The following is a 27,633-nucleotide window of genomic DNA, read 5'->3' on the forward strand; positions in this document are numbered from 1 at the left end:
AATTTGATCAGATCGCTGACAGACCAGATGATGACAGATTCTCTTCCTGGAAGGATATTAGTAAATTTGCTGAACTTTTAAGGCAATGACACAGCTTCACAGTCACTTTTACCCACATTTATTACCAGCTATTTATTTCTCAATTTAATTTACTATCGTTGACTCTGAATTATTAGTCCAAGCCCCTGGTTTATATACCAGCGACATAACCACTTTGCGACTGTACCACCTCATTTAAGAAGCTTCAGAAATCCTGATTGATATGGGGAGAAAGGCATGTTTTCTGATGCTGCCCCCCACCCCCCCCAAATCCCTGCAGCCAGCTTTTGGAGCATGTCTGGGGATGTTCCTGGGCTATCCCAGAAATTGCAACCAGTGTATGTTCCTGATGTACCATTAATCCACTGCTAGACGATGAGAGCGAGAGAAAATAGGCTTTATTACACAAGAACCTGCCTGCCTGAGATCGCTGTAACAACTGAGTGCCGCCCCCAGGCGGCCGGTCTATTTACCGTCAGGGGGGCGGAGCCAGAGGCGGAGCCCACCATGGTTCCAGTACACTACATGGAAAAGGGATCATATTACAGTACTCTATGGTCCAGCGGGGTGAAGTGGGGTCATCAAATGTTCAGTCTGTCTGGAGGCCAGACTGTTCTATTGGACCTCCTCAGCTCTGGTGGTGCAGTGGGTGCTGCTGACATGTTCATTGACTCCGGGAGTGTGTCGTCTGGAGCTTCGGTCCGGTGTGTCGGCGATGGTTGAGGAGTGGGGGTAGGCAGGGGGGTGGTGGTTAGTGGTAAGCGGGAGGTGGATGGCGGCAGCGTGGGCTCGGGACAGTACAGGAGCCCGGGGGAGGGGGGCATAAAGGATTGGGGGGGGGCGCGTTGGCATGGGATCCAGCAGGGGTCAGGTCCCAGAGGGAGACCATATCTTGCCATCCGTCTTGGTGCGCGACGTAGGCGTACTGGGGGTTTGCGTGCAGCAGCTGGACCCTCTCGACCAGGGGGTCGGTCTTATGGCTCCTCGTATGCTTCCGGAGAAGGACAGGACCCGGAGTTGTCAGCCAGGATGGAAACGAGACCCGGAGATGGACTTCCTAGGGAAAACAAATAAACGTCCGTGAAGGGTTTTGTTCGTGGCTGTGCAAAGGCGCGATCTAATGGAGTGGAGCGCGTCGGGGAGGACCTCCTGCCAGCGGGGAATCGGGAGACTTTGAGACCGAAGGGCAGGAAGGACGGCCTTCCACACCGTCGCGTTCTCCCTCTCCACCTGCCCGTTTCCCTGCGGGTTGTAGCTCGTAGTCCTGCTCGAGGCGATGCCCTCACTGAGCAGGTACTGACGCAGCTCATCGTTCATGAACGAGATGCCCCAGTTACTGTGGACGTATGCAGGGAAACCGAACAGGGTGAAGATGCTGTGCAGTGCCTTTATAACAGTGGCCGAGGTCATGTCGGGACATGGGATAGCGAAGGGGAAGCGGGAGTATTCGTCGATCACGGTCAGGAAGTATATATTATGGTTGGTGGAAGGGAGGGTCCCTTTGAAGTCGATGCTGAGGCGCTCAACGGGCCGGGAGGCCTTTAATAGGTGGGCCTTGTCTGGCCGGTAGAAGTGCGACTTGCACTCCGCACAGACTTGGCAATCCCTGGTCATGGCCCTGACCTCCTCGGTGGAGTAGGGCAGGTTGCGGGCTTTAATAAAGTGGATAAGGCGAGTGACCCCCGGGTGGCAGAGGTCAATGTGGATAGCCCAAAGTCGGTCGTCTTGCGCGCTGGCGCATGTGCCGTGGGGCTGGCGCATGTGCCGTGGGACAGGGCATCTGGGGGCTCATTGAGCGCCCCAGGACGATACTTAATATCGTACGTATAGGTGGAGAGTTCGATTCTCCACCTCAAGATTTTGTCGTTTTTTATTTTGCCCCCTTGTGCGTTGTCGAATATAAAGGCGACCGACCGCTGGTCGGTGACGAGGGTGAACCTCCTACTGGCTAGGTAGTGCCTCCAGTGCCGCACAGCTTCCACAATGGCTTGCACTTCCTTCTCGACAGAGGAGTGTTGAATCTCGGAGGTGTGGAGGGTTCTAGAAAAGAAGGCGACTGGCCTGCCCACCTGGTTGAATGTGGCGGCCAGGGCGACGTCTGACGCATCGCTCTCTACCTGGAAAGGGATGGACTCGTCCACCGCGTGCATCGCGGCTTTGGTAATATCGGCCTTGATCCGGCTGAAGGCCGAGCTGGCCTCAGCCGTCGGGGAATATAGTGGCTTTGATAAGTGGGCGGGCTTTGTCAGCATAGTTGGGGACCCACTGGGCATAGTAGGAAAAGAGCCCCAGGCAGCGCTTGAAGGCCTTGAGGCTGTGGGGAAAGGGAAGTTCTATGAGGGGGCGCATGCGGTTGGGGTCGGGCCCTAGGACTCCGTTTTCCACAACATCGCCGAGGATGGCTAGCCGGGTTGTGCGGAAAATGCATTTCTCTTTGTTATTTGTGAGGTTGAGGGATTGGGCGGCCTGGAGGAACCTCTGGAGGTTGGCGTCGTGGTCCTGCTGATCATGGCCGCAGATGGTAACATTGTCCAAGTACGGGTATGTAGCCCGCAACCCGTACTGTTCCACCATTCGGTCCATCGTTCTCTGAAAAACCAAGTGACGCCTAAAGGGACCCTGAGGACGTGGAAGAGTCGGCCGGCTGCTTCATAAGCAGTGTAGTGGCGATCTTCCGGGCGGATCGGGAGCTGGTTGTAGGCAGACTTCAGGTCGACCGTGGAGAACACCCGGTACTGTGCGATTTGGTTGACCATCTCCGCTATGCAGGGGAGGTGGTACGCATCGAGTTGCGTGAACCGGTTAATGGTCTGGCTGTAGTCCACAACCATCTGATTCTTTTCCCCGGTCCTGACAACCACCACTTGTGCTCTCCAGGGGCTGTTGCTGGCCTCGATGACCCCCTCCCTCAAGAGTCGCTGGGCCTCCGACTTGATGAAAGCCATGTCTTGCGAACTGTACCGCCTGCTCCTGGTGGCGACGGGCTTACAGTCGGGGGTGAGGTTCGCAAAAAGCGAATGGGGGGGGGGACGACCTTTCGGGTCGCGAGGCTACATACAGTGAGGGGAGGTAGGGGTCCGCCGAACTTTAGTGTCAGGCTTCGGTGGCTGCATTGGAAGTCGAGTCCAAGCAGTAGGGGGGGCGCAGAGGTGAGGGAAGACATACAGTTTAAAATGCGCGTACTCAGCACCCTGTTTTGCGAGGTTCGCGACACAGTACCCCCAGATCTGTACCGAATGGGATCCGGAGGTGATGGAGAATGTCTGGAACGCAGGATAGATGTGGAGGGAGCAATGCCGTACCGTGTCAGGGTGGACGAAGCTCTCTGTGCTCCCGGAGTCGAAAAGACAGGGGGTTTCGTGCCCATTGACCTGGATGGCCATCATCGAGTTCTTCATGTGTTTTGGCCGCGACTGGTCGAGGGTGACTGCACCGAGCTGCGGGTAGTCTGCGTGGTCGGAGGTATCGGGGTCGTAAGATGGTGGCCCCCACGGGTCGCACGAGTCGGGCTGGGTTAAAGATGGGCGCCCCCACGAGTTGCATGAGGCGGATGACGTGTCTGAAGGGGGCGGTGCCGGCAGGCATGCAGCCACATTGTGGGGTCTGCGGGCCTGTGAGTCCATGGGTTGGGCCTGGTACGCTTTCAACTTCGGGACTTTGGATCGGGCCAGACAGACTCTGGCGAAATGTCCCTTTTTGCCGCAGTCGCTGCATGTCGCGGTGCGGGCTGGGCAACGCTGCTGGGGGTGATGGCCCTGACCGCAGAAGTAGCAAGGCATCTTCCGGGCGGAACGGGCAGCCGCGCGGCACAGGCCTGGGACATAGTCGGGTCTGGTGGAGGCCGCGACTGTGGTGCCCACGAGGGGTTCGCTGGGTCTGCCGGGAACGCGCTGAGGCTCTGGTAGGCCACCTCTAACGAGGAGACTAGCTTTACCGTGTCCTGTAGGTCAGTGGCCCTGTTTTCCAGCAGTTGCTGCCGGATGTAGTTAGACCGGACCCCAGCCACGTAGGTATAACGGATCATCAGTTTCATGTGCTCGTCAGCCTTCACATCCCTGCAGTTGCAGTTGCGGGCGAGTAGCGTCAGGTTCTCCAGGTACTCGTCCAGCGATTCCCCGGCACGTTGTCGGTGGGTAGTGAGGAGGTGCCGCGCGAACACTTCGTTCACGGGCTTCACAAACTGTCTCTTTAGAATCGCAACTGCCGCGTTGTACGTGGCTGCGTCCTGAATCGTAGCCGAGATTCGGTGGCTCACCCGGGCGTGGAGGAGGCGCAGCTTGAGGGCGCCAGGGGGAGGCGTTGCAGAGGAGTCGAGGTAGGCCTCAAAACAGCAGAGCCAGTGGGAGAAGATTTGCTGAGCTCCTGCTGCTCGTACGTAGAGTTCCAATTTATCAGGCTTCAGAGCGTCTTCCATAGTGATGTCTTTGTGTAATAAATTGATGTACCATTAATCCACTGCTAGACGTTGAGAGCGAGAGAACATAGGCTTTATTACACAAGAACCTGCCTGCCTGAGATCGCTGTAACAACTGAGCGCCGCCCCCAGGCGGCCTGTCTATATACCGTCTGGGGGGGCGGAGCCAGAGGCCGAGCCCAGCAAGGTTCCAGTACACTACATGGAAAAGGGATCATATTACAATACTCTACAGACAACTTATTCTGGTGAATACATTCACCACAGTTCCTTTGTTCCAAACATCAATCGTGACTGCTGACTGCAGCCATGAGGTCCATGCTGTGTTTAAACGAGGGAAGATAAGCACAACACCTCATTGTTTCCCCACTTAATAGTTTTAAATCGGAGATCAGTTAAGGGTCTCTAGATTCCTTCCAAAGGGCAGCAAGATACCAAAGCAATTTTTTGACATCTCCTCTGCGGTTTTGGATCACCACCGCTGATTATTAAAATTACCCCATGCCTGAGATTTGGGACTTGGTCAACATCCTCAGTAGTTGATGGCCATGTATCTTATCCCTGCCGTACATCTGGTGGCGAAGCAGAGACCTGGAACTTTAGACCCTGTATATCAGTGTATTATTTGATTATGGGCAATATCATGCAGCACTTTTACACTAAAGAACGCAGGCCCATGAGCTTCCTACATCAGTTCTATCCTTTAGCGTAAATTAGCCAACGTCAGATTCTGCCTTTAAAGCAAGGGAGTTTATTTCACTTATATTTAGACAGGGTGCTGGTCCTCTGCATTTTGCTATAAGCTGTCTATATACACGCAATGTTCAGCACACCAACAAAGACGTACTGCTGCCCGGTGCTTCTGAGGTTAAAAGCAAGAAGGTGGTGCATAAATGCCACCTCTTTTTTCTACCTCTTTGTATGCAAGTGTAAAAGATTCTATTGTCTTCTATCCCAGTAAATTGAATTTGGCCGCGAACGGTACTGTGTACATCAGTATTGAGTTAAACCAATAGGTTTTAATGTAGCTCACTTACTTTGTGTGAATAATGTGGGTCCACAATCCTCGCCAATCCAAAGTCACCAATTTTCAACACAAGGTCTTCAGTGTTGATAAAGATATTGGCTGGCTTTAGATCTCTGTGTAGTATGTTAGCTGAGTGGATATACTTGAGTCCTCGAAGTAGCTGGTACATGAAAAGCTTAGCGTGTTCCTCTGAGAGAGATCCCTGCTCTAAAAGGCGAGCAAGGTCTGTGTCCATGTGTTCTTGGACTATGTACACCACGCTCAGCCTGCAGACGTCGCGAGGTATATCACTTCCCTTGGGGCCGAGGACCTCAAAAACCTTTACGATGTTGTCATGATCCAATCGGCGGATGATTTTGATCTCTCGCAGAGCATGCTTGATACTTCGTGAGTCGCTAATAGTGATCTTCTTCACTGCAACCTTACGGTAGCTTTGGCTGTCTATTGCCGCAAATACCAATCCATTGGCACCATAGCCCAAAGGTTTCAATTCAATGTAACGGACACCTAGATCAAACCCGTGGACATGGGTAATGCAGTCAAACTTTTCTGCCATTGTCCTAGTCAATTAATGTCTCACGGTGGTAGCTAATCTTTTTTCTCATCCAGAAGCCTTTAGGAATACTTGATGTTTTCTTCCAAGATGTGATAATGTTAAATGGAAGAGTTCCTCCCAGTATTTTGCTGAAAAGGGTTATCTTTCAGTTGGCATGCCCTCAATTGACACATTCTACGGAAGTTGCCTGCCTGCATGGATTTCCATGAAGCTGTGCATTAACACAGGCAGACATGCATTCATCTTGTTCAACAGTAGCTCTGTTGCTGTTCTTCACAGCTCATTGAGATTTTTATTGCCATTTGCTTCTGCCAATGTTACGCAAACAACTTGGCCTTGTTCCACACCAGGTCACCTCCTGGAAGAGAAAAAAAAATTACTTGCATAGAAAATCTACAGAAACTGGGCATAGAGATTATCTCTAAAAAAGATAAAGTTCCCAGAGTCCCAGATGACCATAGGCTGCTTTCCCCTTTGAGGGGGAGAGCTGACTGGCGGTGGTTTAACCTGAGGATCGCCACACCTCATGCAAGGGGCAAGGTTGAGAAGGTGGGCCTTCATGAATAACCTCAGCTGGTATGGGAATTGAACCCCTGCTGCTCTGCATCATGAGCCCCTCTAATATCTCTAATAATACAAAAATAAAAGGACAAACAAATACTAACATCAGCAAATCAAAATAAACAATAACCAGTTGAGGATATAGTGATGCAACTGAATTAAAAATAGAGGAAATCTGTTTTCCAATATTATTAGAGGTTCCTTTAATGATTCTGTTGACAAATGCACTGCATGATGTGATCCTGAATCAGATCCGAGGTTGGATCTAAAGTCCATGCTGAATTAGTTGATCTCAGTAAGGACATTAGCAAGGACTCTACAAAATAACTTCTGTACTTCTGGGCTAGTTAGCCAGGGTTACAACACCTAACTACAATCGGCTGGAAAGTGAATGTGGTAACTTGGGTGATGTACCAGAAGACTTTAAACATCTACTCACTCCAATACATCGGTGCACAGTGGCAGCAGCGTATACAACTAGAAGATGCACTGCAGCAAATCACTAAGCCTCCTTGAAACCCACAATCTCTCCCACCAGAAGAATAAGAGCAGAAAATGCATGGGTAAGCCACCGCCTCCAAGTTACCCTCCAAGCCAGAGACCATGCCAACCTGGAACTACATCACCATTGTCGCTGAGTGAAAATTCTGGAATTCCTTTCCGAACAGACTTACACCACACGGCCAACAGCAGTTGAAGAAGGCATCTCATCGCCATCTTCCTAAAGGCAATTCGGGATGGGCAACAAATATTGGCTTTGCCAGGAACGCTCAAATCCCATGAAAGAATAAAAATATCACAGACATTGCTCACAGAACTAAATCTCAGTATCTCTCACACTTTCAGGGAAGAAGGAAAAGATTGGAATTTTAATTTAAGTTCATAAAGTTCAAAGGGTTAGATCTTGACTTTGTGAGATAGTCTAAAACAACATTGAATTAAAGTCAGGAGGGATGTAAAATGGGCTGCCAATTCATTATCACCCAATTTACATGACCGTAAAAAGTCAAGATCTACTTCACATAATGTATTCCAATTCTTCAGCTTTGTGCCAAGTTTTTACAGCCATTGGTGGAAAAGTCCAGGTTTTAATGTTGCAATATTTTAACAGCAGGGATAGGTCCTCACTCCCCTTTTGTTGCAGTTGATTCTGGATAGGATGATATTAATATAGATATAGTAGCACAGTGGTTAGCACAGTTGCTTCACAGTGCCAGCATCCCAGATTTGATTCCTGGCTTGGGTGACTGTCTGTGTGGAGTCTACATGCTCTCCCTGAGTCTGCGTGGGGTTCCTCCGGGTGCTCCGGTATCCTCCCACAAGTCCCAAAAGACATGCTTGTTAGGTGAATTAGACATTCTGAATTATCCCTCGGTGTCCCCGAACAGGCGCCGGAATGTGGTGACTAGGGGCTTTTCACAGTAACTTCATTGCAGTGTTAATACAAGCCTACTTGTGACACTAATAAAGATTATTATTATGCTCTGTTCACATTTTCTTTCTAGTTTCCTCTCCTTTGTGTGTCTCTGGCTGCCTCATGCAAGGTTATAGAACAGAATAGAGCTTTACAATCCACATAAAAGTGGGACTTTGTCTTCAATATAACACATAATCATACAGTCCTTAGTTAAAAACAGTAAATATTTCATATATACCTACGTTCATACATTTGTGCATATATAACATACATCCATACCATACAAACGTAACACATTGTACTCTGCCATTATATCACTTACTGCAATCAAAATAAAAAGAGCAAGTTAAATGTTATTTAGTAAGCTTATGGCACTGGGAACAAAAGACCTTTTGAACAGGTTTTTTCCAAACAATAGACATTCTAAAGTGCCGGCCCGAATGGCATCTTTCAAATTGATGATCTAAAGAGTGAGAGTGATCACCAATTATTTCATAAACACTAAGCAACGGTTATTTTAGTGATTCTGTTCCTCTATTAACCTTGATATTTAGAGCTGGATTTCCCCACAGGCTTTAGGACTCCGGCAACGAGACTGAATTTGGGCCCCCAAGACCTGGCTGGCAGTAAGAGCACTTCAGTAATCTTCAGGGAGTCAGCCTCCCAATTAGCCACCACCATGATCGTCGTTGGGCCCCTAGATGCTACAGGTCTAGTCATAGCGCTGCCAGTTCTGGAGCCTCTGCAGCCCCACAAAGGGACGCGGGAGCTCCTGCTGTTTTAGGTCAGTGACTGTGAGTGTGCCTCAACATGAAGGCACCCTCAATGGGCTACGTAGCAGTGAAGAAATAACCAAGATCATAAACTGAAGATCCATTGGGATGGAGGGCAAACCCTTCCTGGATTTTGCTTGGCTGATATTGCAGTCTTTTGTTCTCATCAATGGAGCATGGAACCGCCAGCTCTGTTGCCCCTGCCATGGAAGCTGACTCCACTGAGCTGCAAAATGCCAACAAGGAATCTAAAAGTCACCCACCCCAGCCTTAACCAGCATAATTGGCTGCTCAACTCCATGGAGTGGGCAACGAATCTGATTCCAAGCCCATCCTGGGAAAGTTCCCATATGGTGGGAATATGTCAGGGAGACATCCTGATCTAGCGTCTCCCTATTTTTCTGGATCATCCCGCCCTCTGTCTCCATGCCACACGAGCCATCATGGAGCTGGGAGAATTCAGCCCTGTGTCAGTAAACCTTTCAAATGCATGAGGAATATCACAGTTGAATCTTGATTCTGTCTTCATTCAAAATTGGCACGCACTTGCTTTCCTAGAGTAGTCACCGGGTACTGATCAGGAGGTGACATGTGAACCGTTATTTCTCTTTCCTACTGCAGGAATAATGAGGCTAACTGTCATAACAAAATCTTTTTTGAGCTGAGACCTGATGTCATCAACACTGCAGTCATGTGCTGCTAAAGGGTACATGATGCGGTTTGTCTGCCAAACGCACAGATGGTAAAGCCAAAAAGTGAAATAACTAATATAATTTTCAAGCACAGGAAATTGCCACTTAGTAATGACCTGTCAAAACAGATAGTATTTGAATCCAAAATCTCATCACTGAGGCAACCGTACTTTAAAAAGATGCGGTCAACTGATTTAAACTGGTAGAAGCCCTGACTTTGTCTGACTTCAGAGGGCTTTAAAAATTGGGAAATAAAGGTACGTACTTACTGAACAGCCCAAAATAGTCTGCGCCATCTGTTAAATGCCGTTAGAATTGATTCCTGTGGTAATAGTTAGCACTATCTGTCTGATACAGCACTGAAATGATCCTTAGCAAAGTCACAATTGACTTTCTGTGAGACTGTTGCTGCAGTACACTAGCGCCTCATCGTTCTCGGCCTGTCTGCACTGCTTGACCCAGTTGACCATGCCATCGTCCGCCAATGCCTCTTCTCTGTTGTCTAGATTAGTAAGACTGCCCTTGCTTGATTCCATTCTTAACTATCTAGTATCGCCAGAGAATCAACTGCAAAGGCTTCTCTTTCTACTCCTCTGTGATATTAGTTCTGAAGTCCCTCAACAAAATATCCTGGGTTCCTTCCTATTTTGCATCAACATGCAGCCCTCTGCAATATCATTTGAAAATACGTCTTTTAAAAATAAATTTAGAGTACCCAATTATTTCTTTTTCCATTTAAGAAGCAATTTAGTGTGGCCAATCCACCTAACCTGAACATTTTTGGCTTGTGGGGGTGAAACCCTCGCAGACACGAATGTGCAAACTCCACACAGACAGTGAATCATTTGAAAATACAATGCAACATTTCACATATGCCCTCACGACACCCAGCTCTTCACACTGACTTCATTGCAGTGTTAATGTAAGCCTACTTGTGTCACTAATAAAAGGATTATTACCTCACCTTGGTGCTATCACTCTCTGATTTGTCACACTTGCTTCTCTGACATCCAGTATTGGATGAACAGAAATTACACCCAGTAAAATATCGAGTGGAACAAATCCATTGTTCTTGGCCTCCACTACAAACTCCGTTCACTAACCACTGATTTCACTCCCCTTCATGAGCATTGCCTGAGACTGAACCAGACTGTGTGTGGTAATCACCACTGTTGTATATATTAGGAGACGTGTGGTAAGGCCCTGTACTACAGGTACGGGGGTAGTCCCTGCCTACTAGCTCCGCCCAGTAGGCGCAGTATAAATATGTGTGCTCCCCATACCGCAGCCATTTCGCCAGCTGCCGTAGGAGGCCGCACATCTTAGTGTAATAAAGCCTCAGTTGTCTTCAACTCTCGTCTTTGTGCAATTGATCATGCATCACTGTGTGCAACCCCAGGTTCCAATTTGATTCTGAGCTGAGCTCCTGACCCCCTATCTCCTCCATTGCCAAAATGCACTTACTTCCACCTCCAAATTGCCACCTGTAGCTGCCCCGCCTCACTTACCTACTGCTGAATCTGTCATCCTTGCTTTTGTTACCTACAGACAATCCCAATGTTCTGCTGACCGGCCTTCCAGACCAGACCACGTAAAGATGGCAGATTTTGGGCTGTTCAGTCAGTACGTACCTTTATTTCCCAATTTTAAAAGCCCTGCTGAAGTCAGACAAAGTCAGGGCTTCTACCAGTTTAAATCAGTTGACCGCATCAGTTGACTGCATTACTGTGAGCTTATCGAACACTCTGCGCCTGCATCCTCACACACACTGATCATCCATCACCCCTATGGTCACTGATATACAGTACTTCGAGTTTCTTTTTATTCTTTCATGAGACGTGGGCGTTGCTGACTGGGCCAGCATTTATTGCCCATCCCTAATTGCCCTTGAACTGAGTAGTTTAAGAGTAATTAAGAGTCCATCACATTGCTGTGGATCTGGAGTCCCATGTAGACCAGACCACGTAAAGATGGCAGATTTCCTTCCCGAAATGACATCAGTGACCAAGATGGGCTTTTACGATAATCGATGATGGTTTCGGTTATATTTAAACTTTTAATTCCAGATTTTCCTTTTATTAAACTTAAATTCCACCATCTACTGTGGTGGGAGTCGAACCCTGGAGCATTACCCTGGGTCTCTGGTTTACTGGTCCAGCGACAGGATGGCGTAGTAGTAATGTCACTGGAGAAGAATTTCGGTGGCGACCATAGAGTGAGTGGTTGCACACAGGGCAGCTCCGGTTCGAATGCGTGGATTTAGTTCTTTTTACCCGAAAACGGTGGAATTGTGACGGGAAAGTGAAGCTGAAGTTGTGGAGGAGAAGGTCCCCCCTGGGAGTGGCATGTCTGCTGGTTATCAGACCCGGCAGAAGAAGGTTGAAGACCTGGCCAAGGAACTGGAGGAGACCGGTGGCACAGCAACAATTGGGAAAATGGCAGAGGGTGAACGGTTGTCGAAGGTTAGAAAACCCCAGATGAAGCAGCTGATGGCGTTTATTAGAGAGGAGTTCCGCCAAAAAGAAAGGAGATGCAGGAAGACCAATCGAAGGCATTGAAGGAGCGGCTGCACACCCGAAAAGCTCAATGGAGAGAGCCGAGAAGTGCTTCGAGGCACAGGGCTCGCTGATCCGGGAGACGGAGAGGGTGATGTCTGGGCGAAACGATTGGGTGGTGGCATTGGAGGAAGAGCTGGGGCCCCTGAGGGACCTTTGCAAGTCGCTAAGAGCGAAGATAGAGGCTAGGAGAACAGATCCAGAAGGCAGAACTTGCGTATCGTCGGCCTGCCTGAAGGAGTGGAAGGCACGAGTGCCACGAGATACGTCTCAAGGGTGTTGGCAGGACTGGAGAGGCTGCTGGTCAAAGCCCCGGAGGTGGATAGAGTGCACAGATCTCTAAGGCAGAAGCCGAGAGCGGGGGAGCTGCCGAGGGCGGTGATTGTGAGGCGGGTTTGTGGAGAAAGAGAAGATCCTGCGGTTGGCCAGGGAGAAGCAGTACTGCAAATGGGAGAGGAGTGCAGTCCGAATATATCAGGACATTGGAGCGGAGCTGGAGAAAAGGTGTGCTGGGCTCAATAGGGCCAAGGCGGCTCTTTATCCAAGGTGTGGGGTGCTGTATCCGGCAAACCTGTGGTGACCTTCGAAGGCTGGGAGTACTATTTCAAAACCCCAGAGGAGGCCAATGACTTTATTAGAGATCATAAACTGGAGGAGAACTGAAAGTTGATGGGAGACGGAGGAGCAACGGAGTTCGGAGGCTGCGGGTAGCGTGGGGCCGGAGAGTGGGTTTCTTTTTCTTCTCGGGTGGGGTGATTTCATTGTGCCGATCATTTGTTAAGGGGTAATAAGTTTGTAAGAGGGCACCTCCAACCCCCCCCCCCCCCACCCCCCCCCCCCCCCCACCCGCCCGCCCGCCCCCTCCAGCTGCCTGTGGTGGTGTTTATTTCGGGAGGTTACCTTTGGTTTTGGACGTGTCTTTGTTTGGCTGGGGGAGGGGGAGGTCCATAAGGAGCCATTTATACAGATCAAGGAGGAAAGGGCAGGGGGAGGGGTGGAGAGGTAGTTAGGCGGAGTCTTCGGGCAGGAGCTGCCATGCTGGCAGGTAATACTGTTGAATGTAATTGAGGTGGGGGAGATGGCCGCACCGGTTGGCCAAGGGGGGGTGGGGAAGGGGGAGCGGGATGTGACGCGGCAGTGTAGGAGGAGAAGTGTAATCATGGCGGAGAAGGGAGCCATCATGGATGGGCCCAGTTTAGGGTGAAATTAGAGGGGACAGAATCGGTAGGGGAGGATGGCAAACAGTAAAGGGGAATGGAGGCGCAAGCCTCCGGTGATGTTCGTAACATGGAATGTACGGGGACTGAACAGGCTGGTGAAGAGGTCTTGGGTCTTCGTGTACTTGAGGAGCTGGAAAAGAGGGGTGGTCTTTCTGCAGGAGACACAGCTCCGGATGAGCAATCAGGTTAGGTTGAGAAAGGGACGGGTAGGTCAGGTATTTCATTCGGGGTTTGACTCCAAGTCATGGGGGGTGGCCATCCTATTGAGTAAGAAGATGGGGTTTGTAGGGGCCAAGGAAGTGTGGGACCTGGGTGGAGATAGTGAGCGGGGTGTTGGAGGGCACGCCGGTGGTGCTAGTGAATGTATATGCACCGAATTGGGATGACGTGGGGTTTGTGAAGGGTTGCTGGGATCGATTCCGGACCTAGACGCGCATCAGTTGCTTATGGGAGGGGACTTTAATTGCTTGCTGGAACCGAGGATAGACAGGTCAAGCCCCAGGTCAATGGGAAGGCTGCGTATGGTGAAGGAGCCGGGAGGGTTTATGGAAAGGATGGGCATGGTGGACCCGTGGAAGTTTAAGAACCCGGGGGAGAGGGAGTACTCCTTATTCTCGCACGTGTACAAAGTATACTCCAGAATTTATTTTTCTTGTGAGCCGAGAGCTGTTGGTGGGGGCTAATTCCGAAGAAGGGGAAGGACCCTATGTTGTGGGGGCCATCCAGGCCCATATCACTGTTGAACACAGATGTGAAAGTGTGGGGTGGTTGCAGAGGACCAAACAGGCTTCATGAAGAGCAGGTAACTCTCTAGTAGTATTAGGCGATTATTGATGTGATCCTGACCCTGTTGAGGGGAGGGTACCGGAGGTAGTGGTGTCTATGGACATGGAGAAGGCTTTTGGCCGGGTGGAGTGGCAGTACCTGTTCGCGGTCTGGGAAGGTTTGGGTTCGGGCTAATGTTTGTGGCATAGGTGTGTCTGTTGTATGTGGCCCCAGTGATGAGTGTACGGACAAACGAGGCGAGCTCACGGAATTTTGGGTTGCATAGGGGAACGAGGCAGGGTGTCTGCTGTCGCCATTATTCTTTGCTAGCAATAGCCCTTAGGGGGTAGGCAGAGTGGCAGGGGATTAGAAGGGGGAGTAGGAAGCACCGGGTGTCACTGTATGCAGATGACCTGCTGTTGTATGTGTCAGATTTGATGGGCTGAATGGCCTACTTCTGTTCCAATATCTTATGAAGAACCGCTGGAGTGTGTGGAGAGAATTATGGTTTGTTAGATAAGTTTGGGGCTTCCTCAGGTTATAAGTTGAACGGGGGGGAAAAGCAAGGTATTTCTGGTGAACAAGGCGGGTCGGGGAGCTAACTTAGGGGTGTTGCCATTTAGGTTAGCCAGGGATAGGTTTAGGTATCTGGGGATCCAGGTGACGGGGGAGTGGGCGACATTGCATAAATGGAACTGAACAAATTTGGTGAAGGAGATAAAGGACCTTAGGAGATAGGATTCGCTACACTTGACACTCGCGGGGAGGGTCCAAGTGGTAAAAATGAATGTCCTGTCAAGGTTCCTATTCATATTCCAGACTTTCCAGATTTTTATTCCAAAGGCCTTTTTCCGGAAGTTGGATGCCGTGATTTCGGAGTTTATATGGGCGAGAAAGGTGCCAAGGGTAAAAAGGGCCCTGCTACCCAGGCAGAGGCAGAAAGGGAGGGTTAGCGTTTCCCAGACTGCTACATTACTATCGGGCGGCGAATGTGAAGAAGGTGAGGTGATGGCGGAAAGAGAGGGTGTAGAATGGGTTAGGGTGGAGGAGGAATCCTGTAGGTGGTCCAGCCTGAGGGGCACGATGAAGGCGGCGCTACCGCTGGCACAGAGGAGGTACAGTGAGCTCGGTGGTACAGTCCACGATTATGATGTTGAACCTGCTCAGGTGACACTTTAGAACGGAGGGGCTGTCGGTGTTAACACCGCTGTGTGAGAACCATGTGTTCAAACCGGGGCAGACAGAAGGCATGTATGAGAGGTGGGGCTGGTGAAGGCGGGGGATTTACATTTGGAGGAGATGTTCGCAAGTCTGGCAGGGGAGGGTAGAGCTCACAAGGGGAAGTGAATCTAGATATATACAAATTAGGGACTTTGCATGGAAGGTGTGGAAAGGTTTTCCCAGGCTGCTGAAATATACCCTATGGGAACAGTTGCTGCTCCCATACGGGGAAGGGGAGGGTAGGATTGGGGACATATACGGGTAGCAAAGACTGTGGGGGGTAGAGGCCGGGCAGGATCCTATGGTGGCGATTTATGAGGTATCGGAAATGTCAGAGCAGATGGAGGCCTGGTGGTGGCCTTCGCTTCTCTGGCTGCCCGGCGAAGAATTCTGCTGGAATGGCGGTCGGCGTCGCCACCGGGGGTGACGGCATGGCTGGGGGACCTGTATGACTTCCTCCAGTTGGAGACGGTTAAGTTGGAATTGGGGAGGATCACTGAAGGGCTTTGAGACACGGTGGGGACTGTTCATGACCATGTTTGAGGAATTGTTTGTCACAGGAGGGAGGGGGGAGGGAGGTGAAAATGTGGACAAACTTGTACAGACTGTAAAACTGTGAGTTGGGGAGAAAGTTCCCCGGATTATTTATGTTTTTGTACTTTTGAATATGTTTGGAATAAAGTACATTTTTAAAAAAAGTAATGTCATTGGATTGTAACCTAGAGACTCAGGCTAACTTGTTGCGAACAGGGTGCAAATCCCACCATGGCAGCTGGGGGAACTTAAATTCAATTAATAAAATCAGGAATTGAAAGCTAGTTTCAGTAATGGTGACTCTCTGGTTCACCAATGCCCAACAACACCTCAATTTTAAAATCAGAACATATGAAACAGGAGCTGGAGTTGGCCATCCTACCCTCCAGCCTGTACAACCATTCAATACGATGATGGCCGATCTTCTACCCCAACACTTTCCCCACTAACTTGATGCCCCTAATTCCCTTAGCATCCAAAAAACATTGACTTGTGCCTTGAATATACTCAGTGACTGAGCATCCATAGGCCTCTGGGGTAGAGAATTCCAAAGATAGCATGGCCCTGTGCTTTTGTGTAAACAGCAGTGAGCAATCAAAAGCTCAGATAGCAATGATGAGTTCAGGTCTGGACACCCCAGGACAGAACCATTGTGTGAGGGGCTGGGTGGAGCTCAGAGAGAGAAAAAGGATCCTGTTCAAACAGGTGGGGCGAAGGATTTGGAAAGCCATCGGGAGAGGTCGTGAAAAGCTGCCACATAGATAGGCTTTCGAAAAGGAGGCTAAAGGAGCGACACTAACAACAGGAATATGTTCTGTAAATGCAAGCATCATTTGTGCCTGCCTGCATAAGTAGAGTTGAGAGCCAGCTGTATGTTCAATTTGCTTGCTGTTTAATGGGAAGTTGTGTATTAGGGTTAAGAGATAATATGTAAGCTGTTCTTTTTAGGTTTAATGTTTAAAAGTTTTATTTTGTTTTAATAAAGTTTTATTTGTAAAAATAACTAAGTCCTTTTTTTATGCAATCACACGTGGAGCGAATCAATCTTTCGGCACAGTCTTAAAAAATGTGTTAAACCTTGTGCTTCTGCTCCAGTATCTGAGCCACTCTTGGGGTCTTACCAGACGTCCGTAACAGTATAGACATTGTAAAGGACAGATAAGCATTGAGGCTAGACAACTCTCACCCAAGGGTGACGGTGCCCACCTTTTAAACACCTTCTGGAGTGAACTGCCGACCCCAGAGTATCAACCTGTAATCATCTTGCATGATAAGATCACAAACTTTTTTTTTCTTTTTTAAGAAACATTTACAGTACCCAATTGTTTTTTTCTAATTAAGGGGCAATTTAGTGTGGCCAATCCACCTACCCTGCACATCTTTGGGTTGAGATCCACGCAGATATGGGGAGAATGGACAAACTCCATACGAACAGTGAGCGAAGGCCGGGATCGAACCCGGGCCCTCGGCGCTGTGAGGCAGCAGTGCTAACCACTGTGCCACAGTGCCGCCCAAGATCATGACCTTTAATGTCAAAGGAGCTGACGATTGGGACCCCCTGGATTGTGAAGCACCTAAATGAAACAGAAGGGGGGTATACATCTGACAATTTGGGAGAGGCACGGAATGACAAGGCATGCCTCGGAATGACGGGGCATGGCTAAGCTCTTTCGAACAGGGTGTCTCTGGATAATCTGATTGTGTCTCTCTTCAGAGGTAGAACTGGCTCGGTCATAGACGGCCAGTGTTTCTCTGGTTGGCAATCAGTAGCTAGTGGTGTCCCTCAGGGATCAGTGTTGGGCCCACAACTGTTCACAATTTACATAGATGATTTGGAGTTGAGTACCAAAGGCAATGTGTCCAAGTTTGCAGATGACACTAAGATAAGCGGTAAAGCAAAAAGTGCAGAGGATACTGGAAGTCTGCAGACGGATTTGGATAGGCTAAGTGAATGGGCTAGGGTCTGGCAGATGGAATACAATGTTGACAAATGTGAGGTTATCCATTTTGGTAGGAATAACAGCAAAAGGGATTATTATTTAAATGATAAAATATTAAAACATGCTGCTGTGCAGAGAGACCTGGGTGTGCTAGTGCATGAGTCGCAAAAAGTTGGTTTACAGGTGCAACAGGTGATTAAGAAGGCAAATGGAATTTTGTCCTTCATTGCTAGAGGGATGGAGTTTAAGACTAGGGAGGTTCTGCTGCAATTGTATAAGGTGTTAGTGAGGCCACACCTGGAGTATTGTGTTCAGTTTTGGTCGCCTTACTTGAGAAAGGACGTACTGGCACTGGAGGGTGTGCAGAGGAGATTCACTAGGTTAATCACAGAGCTAAAGGGGTTGGATTCCGAGGAGAGGTTGAGTAGACTGGGACTGTACTCGTTGGAATTTAGAAGGATGAGGGGGGATCTTATAGAAGCATATAAGATTATGAAGGGAATAGATAGGATAGATGCGGGCAGGTTGTTTCCACTGGCGGGTGAAAGCAGAACTAGGGGGCATAGCCTCAAAATAAGGGGAAGTAGATTTAGGACTGAGTTTAGGAGGAACTTCTTCACCCAAAGGGTTGTGAATCTATGGAATTCCTTGCCCAGTGAAGCAGTAGAGGCTCCTTCATTAAATGTTTTTAAGATAAAGATAGATAGTTTTTTGAAGAATAAAGGGATTAAGGGTTATGGTGTTCGGGCCGGAAAGTGGAGCTGAGTCCACAAAAGATCAGCCATGATCTCATTGAATGGTGGAGCAGGCTCGAGGGGCCAGATGGCCTACTCCTGCTCCTAGTTCTTATGTTCTTATTAACTCTAAAATACTTCCTCCCCCCCCTTTCATCTCAGGTTCAATTGTTTTCACAACTCTTTGAAACTCAAATTCTACCAAATATGAAGTCTTTCATGTTTCTATTTTGTCTCTGCTTTTGGATCAATAAAATGTAATATACACATGGCTAAACAGCTGGTGTAGGAGGGAGGGTTTCTGTTATCTGGACCACTAGGAGCTCTTCCGGGGCAGATGTGACCTATATAAGGACGGGTTGCATCTATACTGGAGAGGCATAAATATCCTGGCCGCGAGGTTTGCTAGTGTCACACGGGAGGGTTTAAACTAGTACGGCAGGGGGGTGGGCACGGGAGCAACAGGTCAGAAGGTGAGAGCATTGAGGGAGAACTAGGGAATAGGGCCAGTATGGCTCTGAGGCAGAGCAGACGGGGAGAAGTTGCTGAACACAGCGGGTCTGGTGGCCTGAAGTGCATATGTTTTAATGCAAGAAGTATTACAGGTAAGGCAGATGAACTTAGAGCTTGGATTAGTACTTGGAACTATGATGTTGTTGCCATTACAGAGACCTGCTTGAGGGAAGTCAAGATTGGCAGCTACACGTTCCAGGATTTAGATGTTTCAGGCGGGATAGAGGGGGATGTAAAAGGGGTGGCAGAGTTGCGCTACTGGTTAGGGAGAATATCACAGCTGTACTACGGGAGGACACCTCAGAGGGCAGCGAGGCTATATGGTTAGAGATCAGGAATAAGAAGGGTGCAGTCACAATGTTGGGGGTTTACTAAGGGCCTCCCAACAGCCAGCGGGAGATAGCGGAGCAGATAGGTAGACAGATTTTGGAAAAGAGTAAAAACAACAGGGTTGTGGTGATGGGAGGCTTCAACTTCCCCAATATTGACTGGGACTCACTTAGTGCCAGGGGCTTAGACGGGGCAGAGTTTCTAAGGAGCATCCAGGAGGGCTTCTTAAAACAATATGTAGACAGTCCAACTAGGGAAGGGGCTGTACAGGACATGGTATTGGGGAATGAGCCCAGCCAGGTGGTAGAAGTTTCAGTAGGGGAGCATTTCGGGAACAGTGACCACAATTCAGTAAGTTTTAAAGTGCTGGTGGACAAGGATAAGAGTGGTCCTAGGGTGAATGTGCTAAATTGGGGGAAGGCTAAATATAACAATATTAGGCGGGAACTGAAGAACCTAGATTGGGGGCGGATGTTTGAGGGTAAACCAACATCTGACATGTGGGAGGCTTTCAAGTGTCAGTTGAAAGGAATTCAGGACCGGCATGTTCCTGTGAGGAAGAAGGATAAATACGGCAATTTTCGGGAACCTTGGATAACGAGAGATATTGTAGGCCTCATCAAAAAGAAAAAGGAGGCATTTATCAGGGCTAAAAGGCTGGGAACAAACAAAGTCTGTGTGGAATATAAGGAAAGTAGGAAGGAACCTAAGTCAGGAGTCAGGAGGGCTAGAAGGGGTCACGAAAAGTCATTGGCAAATAGGGTTAAAGAAAATCCCAAGGTTTTTTACACGTACATAAAAAGCCAGAGGGTAGCCAGGGAAAGGGTTGGCCCACTGAACATTGGCAAGAGAATCTATGTGTGGAGCCAGAGGAAATGGGCGAGGTACTAAAGGAATACTTTGCATCAGTATTCACCAAAGAGAAGAAATTGGTGGATGTTGAGTCTGGAGAAGGGTGTGTAGGTAGCCTGGGTCACATTGAGATCCAAAAAGACGAGGTGTTGGGCGTCTTGAAAAATATTAAGGTAGATAAGTACCCAGGGCCTGATGGGGTCTACCCCAGAGTACTGAAGGAGGCTAGAGAGGAAATTGCTGAGGCCTTCACAGAAATCTTTGGATCCTCACTGTCTTCAGGTGATGTCCCAGAGGACTGGAGAGTAGCCAATGTTGTTCCTTTATTTAAGAAGGGTAGCAAGGATAATCCAGGGAACTACAGGCCAGTGAGCCTTATGTCAGTGGTAGGGAAATTACTGGAGAGAATTCTTCGAGACAGGATCTACTCCCATTTGGAAGCAAATGGGCGTATTAGTGAGAGGCAGCATGGTTTTGTGAAGGGGAGGTCATGTCTCACTAACTTGATAGAATTATTTGAAGAGGTCACAAAGATGATTGATGCAGGTAGGACAATGTATGTTGTCTGTATGGATTTCAGTAAGGCCTTTGACAAGGTCCCTCATGGTAGACTAGTACAAGAGATGAAGTCACACGGGATCAGGGGTGAGCTGGCAAGGTGGATGCAGAACTGGCTCAGTCATAGAAGGCAGAGAGTAGCAATGGAAGGGTGCTTTTCTAATTGGAGGGCTGTGACTAGTGGTGTTCCGCAGGGATCAGTGTTGGGGCCTTTGCTGTTTGTAGTATATATAAATGATTTGGAGGAAAATGTAACTGGTCTGATTAGTAAGTTTGCAGACGACACAAAAGTTGGTGGAATTGCGGATAGCGATGAGGACTGTCAGAGGATACAGCAGGATTTAGATTGTTTGGAGACTTGGGCGGAGAGATGGCAGATGGAGTTTTGGAAGGACTACTGCAGGTAGGGAATATACAGTGAATGGTAGAACCCTCAAGAATATTGAAAGTCAGAGAGATCTCGGTGTACATGTTCACAGGTCACTGAAAGGGGCAACACAGGTGGAGAAGGTAGTCCAGAATGTTGCCTGGTTTGGAGGGTATTAGCTATGAGGAGCAGTTGAATAAACTTGGTTTGTTCTCACTGGAACGACGGAGGTTGAGGGGCGACCTGATAGAGGTCTACAAAATTATGAGGGGCATAGATAGAGTGGATAGTCAGAGGCTTTTCCCCAGGGTAGAGAGGTCACTTACTAGGGGGCATTGGTTTAAGGTGCGAGGGGCAAGGTTTAGATTAGATGTACGAGGCAAGTTTTTTACACAGAGGGTAGTGGGTGCCTTGAACGTGCTGCCGGAGGAGGTGGTGGAAGCAGGGACGATAGTGACATTTAAGGGGCATCTTGACAAATACATGAATAGGATGGGAATAGAGGGATACGGACCCAGGAAGTGTAGAAGATTGTAGTTTAGTCGGGCAGCATGGTCAGCACGGGTTTGGGGGGCCGAAGGGCCTGTTCCTGTGCTGTACTTTTCTTTGTTCTTTGTTATACCCTCTGCTGTTTACCTATGGAACTCCTGTAAGAAGCAAAATATGACTTGCCCCCTCTGACTTCCCTTTGATATTCAAGCAAACTCTCAACTTATCTAAAAATGCCAATGTTACATTGAACCTATTTATTGTACGTCAAACCCACTTGAATATGTTGTTGCAAATGCACACCTTTACCCTTTCATGTCTTAAACCTCCCAGACAATCTGTCTCAAGTAACCTTAACACACAATCCAAGAGGCTATTCTTACATGTCCAAAGACAGAGGCCGGCATTCTCCGACCCTCCGCGCCGCAATCCCGCCCAGCGCAGGGGCGGAGAATGGGGTGTCGGACCAGCGACCAGAGAATCGCCGCCAGCCGTGCGCAGTCAACGTGGCGATGGTCGGGGGCTGTTGAAAGAGGCCCCCGCGGCAATTCTCCACAGAAGACCGGCCGAGTTTCCACACGGGCTTGGGGGACCGAAGGGCCTGTTCCTGTGCTGTACTTTTCTTTGTTCTAACATGGTTCCACCCGGTGGGAGCTCGGAGGCGTGGCTGCGTTGGCCGTTCTGGTGGGGGGTGGGGGGATCCTGGGGGGGGGCCTCCATGACGGGCAGTCCCGTGATCGGGGGCCTACTTCTTCGGTGCCGGCCCGCTGTGTGGCTCCGCATGCGCAGACCCGCGGCCGGAAGTGCTGGGCCCCGTATCGAACCAAACTGATTACATTATAGCTAGTCGAAGAGAAGGGCCAGATTCCAGAGCCTTGTTTTTAAAAAAAAACAATTTTTATTAAAGGTTTTCATAAAATATCAATAACAAAATGAGAAAGAAAAAATAACCCAACAGGGTTAAGTACAAAACACAATCGAAAAAAGCAACCCCCCAAACCCCTCCCCCCCTGTACATAAATAATAAATTAACATTATCACCCCGACTTAAGACAACAGGTGTATACACCCCCTCAGACCCTTCCAGTGTAAATAACATAAACAAAAATAAAGTAAACCCCCCCACCACCCCCGAGAACAAAGAACAAAGAAATGTACAGCACAGGAACAGGCCCTTCGGCCCTCCAAGCCCGTGCCGACCATGCTGCCCGACTAAACTACAATCTTCTACACTTCCTGGGTCCGTATCCCTCTATTCCCATCCTATTCAAGTATTTGTCAAGATGCCCCTTAAATGTCACTATCGTCCCTGCTTCCACCACCTCCTCCAGTAACGAGTTCCAGGCACCCACTACCCTCTGCGTAAAAAACTTGCCTCGTACATCTACTCTAAACCTTGCCCCTCTCACCTTAAACCTATGCCCCCTAGTAATTGACCCCTCTACCCTGGGGAAAAGCCTCTGACTATCCACTCTGTCTATGCCCCTCATAATTTTGTATACCTCTATCAGGTCTCCCCTCAACCTTCTTCGTTCCAGTGAGAACAAACCGAGTTTATTCAACCGCTCCTCATAGCTAATGCCCTCCATACCAGGCAACATTCTGGTAAATCTCTTCTGCACCCTCTCTAAAGCCTCCACATCCTTCTGGTAGTGTGGCGACCAGAATTGAACACTATACTCCAAGTGTGGCCTAACTAAGGTTCTATACAGCTGCAACATGACTTGCCAATTCTTATACTCAATGCCCCGGCCAATGAAGGCAAGCATGCCGTATGCCTTCTTGACTACATTCTCCACCTGTGTTGCCCCTTTCAATGACCTGTGGACCTGTACTCCTAGATCTCTTTGACTTTCAATACTCTTGAGGGTTCTACCATTCACTGTATATTCCCTACCTGCATTAGACCTTCCAAAATGCATTACCTCACATTTGTCCGGATTAAACTCCATCTGCCATCTCTCCGCCCAAGTCTCCAAACAATCTAAATCCTGCTGTATCCTCCGACAGTCCTCATCACTATCCGCAATTCCACCAACCTTTGTGTCGTCTGCAAACTTACTAATCAGACCAGTTACATTTTCCTCCAAATCATTTATATATACTACAAAGAGCAAAGGTCCCAGCACTGATCCCTGTGGAACACCACTGGTCACAGCCCTCCAATTAGAAAAGCATCCTTCCATTGCTACTCTCTGCCTTCTATGGCCTAGCCAGTTCTGTATCCACCTTGCCAGTTCACCCCTGATCCCGTGTGACTTCACCTTTTGTACTAGTCTACCATGAGGGACCTTGTCAAAGGCCTTACTGAAGTCCATATAGACAACATCCACTGCCCTACCTGCATCAATCATCTTAGTGACCTCCTCGAAAAACTCTATCAAGTTAGTGAGACACGACCTTCCCTTCATAAAACCGTGCTGCCTCTCACTAATACGTCCATTTACTTCCAAATGGGAGTAGATCCTGTCTCGAAGAATTCTCTCCCGTAATTTCCCTACCACTGAAGTAAGGCTCACCGGCCTGTAGTTCCCGGGATTATCCTTGCTACCCTTCTTAAACAGAGGAACCACATTGGCTATTCTCCAGTCCTCCGGGACATCCCCTGAAGACAGCGAGGATCCAAAGATTTCTGTCAAGGCCTCAGCAATTTCCTCTCTCGCCTCCTTCAGTATGCTGGGGTAGATCCCATCAGGCCCTGGGGACTTATCTACCTTAATATTTTTTAAGACACCCAACACCTCGTCTTTTTGGATCTCAATGTGACCCAGGCTATCTACACACCCTTCTCCAGACTCAACATCTACCAATTTCTTCTCTTTGGTGAATACTGATGCAAAGTATTCATTTAGTACCTCGCCCATTTCCTCTGGCTCCACACATAGATTCCCTTGCCTATCCTTCAGTGGGCCAACCCTTTCCCTGGCTACCCTCTTGCTTTTTATGTACGTGTAAAAAGCCTTGGGATTTTCCTTAACCCTATTTGCCAATGACTTTTCGTGACCCCTTCTAGCCCTCCTGACTCCTTGCTTAAGTTCCTTCCTACTTTCCTTATATTCCACGCAGGCTTTGTCTGTTCCCAGCCTTTTAGCCCTGACAAATGCCCCCTTTTTCTTTTTGACGAGGCCTACAATCTCTCTCGTCATCCAAGGTTCCCGAAAATTGCCGTATTTATCCTTCTTCCTCACAGGAACATGCCGGTCCTGAATTCCTTTCAACTGCCACTTGAAAGCCTCCCACATGTCAGATGTTGATTTGCCCTCAAACATCCGCCCCCAATCTATGTTCTTCAGTTCCCGCCTAATATTGTTATAATTAGCCTTCCCCCAATTTAGCACATTCATCCTAGGACCACTCTTATCCTTGTCCACCAGTACTTTAAAACTTACTGAATTGTGGTCACTGTTACCGAAATGCTCCCCTACTGAAACATCTACCACCTGGCCGGGCGCATTTGCCAATACCAGGTCCAGTGCCGCCCCTTCCCTAGTTGGACTGTCTACATATTGTTTTAAGAAGCCCTCCTGGATGCTCCTTACAAACTCCACCCCTTCTAAGCCCCTGGCACTAAGTGAGTCCCAGTCAATATTGGGGAAGTTGAAGTCTCCCATCACCACAACCCTGTTGTTTTTACTCTTTTCCAAAATCTGTCTACCTATCTGCTCCTCTATCTCCCGCTGGCTGTTGGGAGGCCTGTAGTAAACCCCCAACATTGTGACTGCACCCTTCTTATTCCTGATCTCTACCCATATAGCCTCACTGCCCTCTGAGGTGTCCTCCCGCAGTACAGCTGTGATATTCTCCCGAACCAGTAGCGCAACTCCGCCTCCCCTTTTACATCCCCCTCTATCCCGCCTGAAACATCTAAATCCTGGAAGGTTTAGCTGCCAATCCTGCCCTTCCCTCAACCAGGTCTCTGTAATGGCAACAACATCATAGTTCCAAGTACTAATCCAAGCTCTAAGTTCATCTGCCTTACCCGTAATACTTCTAGCATTAAAACATATGCACTTCAGGCCACAAGACCCGCTGTGTTCAGCAACGTCTCCCTGTCTGCTCTGCCTCAGAGCCACACTGTCCCTATTCCCTAGTTCTCCCTCAATGCTCTCACCTTCTGACCTATTGCTCCCATTCCCACCCCCCTGCCATACTAGTTTAAACCCTCCCGTGTGACACAAGCAAACCTCGCGGCCAGGATATTTATGCCTCTCCGGTTTAGATGCAACCCGTCCTTCTTATACAGGTCACACCTGCCCCGGAAGAACTCCCAGTGGTCCAGATAACGGAAACCCTCCCTCCTACACCAGCTGTTTAGCCACGCGTTTAGCTGCTCTATCTTCCTATTTCTAGCCTCACTGGCACATGGCACACGGAGTAATCCCGAGATTACAACCCTCGAGGTCCTGTCTTTTAACTTTCTGCCTAGCTCCCTGAACTCCTGCTGCAGGACCTCATGCCCCTTCCTGCCTATGTCGTTAGTACCAATATGTACAACGACCTCTGCCTGTTTGCCCTCCCCCTTCAGGATGCCCTCTACCCATTCGGAGACATCCTGGACCCTGGCACCAGGGAGGCAACATACCATCCTGGAGTCTCTTTCACGTCCACAGAAGCGCCTATCTGTGCCCCTGACTATAGAGTCCCCTATTACTATTACTCTTCTGCGCTTTGACCCTCCCTTCTGAACATCAGAGCCAGCCGTGGTGCCACTGCTCTGGCTGCTGCTGTTTTCCCCTGATAGGCTATCCCCCCAACAGTATCCAAAGGGGTATACCTGTTCAAGAGGAGGACAACCTCAGGGGATTCCTGCACTGACTGCCTGCCCTTTCTGGTGGTCACCCATTTCTCTGCCTGCACCTTGGGTGTGACCACATTTACATAACTGCGATCTATGACCTGCATGCTCCTAAGTGCATCCAATTGCTGCTCCAACCGAACCATGCGGTCTGTGAGGAGCTCCAGTTGGGTGCACTTTCTGCAGATGAAGCCATCCGGGACGCTGGAAGCCTCCCGGACCTGCCACATCTCACAGTCAGAGCACTGCACCCCTCTAACTGACATTGCGTCAATTAATTAAAATTTGGTCAATGGCAGCTGCTGCTGCCATTGACCAGTGTCTATCGTTGTGCCAGAAAGTCTAAGAACAGTTGCCACCGCCTAAAGAACCCTTGTACCGACCCTCTCAAGGCAAATTTCACCCTCTCCAATTTAATGAACCCTGCCATATCGCTGATCCAGGATTCCACGTTTGGGGGCCTCGCATCTTTCCACTGAAGGAGAATCCTTCGCCGGGCTACCAGGGACGCAAAGGCCAGAATTCCGGCCTCTTTCGCCTCCTGCACTCCCAGCTCCTCTGCCACCCCAAATATTGCGAGCCCCCAGCCCGGTTTGACCCTGGATCCTACCAGCCTCAACATCGTCCTCGCTACACCCTTCCAAAATTCCTCCAGCGCTGGGCATGCCCAGAACATATAGGTGTGATTTGCTGGGCTCCCTGAGCACCTAACACACCTGTCCTCACCCCCAAAGAACTGGCTCATCCTTGTCCCGGTCATGTGTGCCCTGTGCAGCACCTTAAACTGTATGAGGCTGAGCCTCGCGCACGAAGAGGAAGATTTCACCCTCCCTAGGGCATCTGCCCACGTCCCCTCTTCGATCTCCTCTCCCAACTCCTCCTCCCACTTACCTTTCAACTCCACCACCGAGGCCTCTTCCTCCTCCTGCATCACCTGTAAGTTTCCGAGATCTTCCCCACTCCCCCCCACCCCCCCGAGAGCACCCTGTCCTGTACTGTGTGTGACAGTAGCCGCGGGAATTCCACCACCTGCCATCTGGCAAACGCCCTTACCTGTAAGTACCTGAAGGTGTTCCCCGGGGGGAGCCCGTACCTCTCCTCCAGCTCACCCAAGCTCGCGAACTTCCCGTCCACAAACAGGTCCCCCAACTTTCGTATCCCTGCCCTGTGCCACCCCAAAAACCCTCCACCTGTTCTTCCTGGGGCGAACCAGTGGTTCCCCCATAATGGGGTCCACGCCGAGGCCTCCACTTCCCCCCTATGCCGCCTCCACTGCCCCCA

At 49.3% G+C, this 27,633-nt stretch overlaps 1 protein-coding gene across 1 annotated transcript in view; it reads right to left on the reverse strand.

Annotated features, from left to right (window-relative positions):
• The window catches only part of LOC140409183 (mitogen-activated protein kinase 4-like), a 248,814-nt gene that overhangs the window by 109,757 nt on the left and 111,424 nt on the right, over positions 1-27,633 (reverse strand). The window contains exon 2 of the mRNA XM_072497418.1: positions 5,491-6,394. Coding sequence (XP_072353519.1) covers positions 5,491-6,036 — 546 coding nt within the window. The 5' untranslated portion in view covers positions 6,037-6,394. The remainder of the gene's footprint in view (positions 1-5,490; positions 6,395-27,633) is intronic.

This window comes from Scyliorhinus torazame, chromosome 3, assembly GCF_047496885.1.
Source record: "Scyliorhinus torazame isolate Kashiwa2021f chromosome 3, sScyTor2.1, whole genome shotgun sequence".
NCBI lineage: Eukaryota > Metazoa > Chordata > Chondrichthyes > Carcharhiniformes > Scyliorhinidae > Scyliorhinus > Scyliorhinus torazame.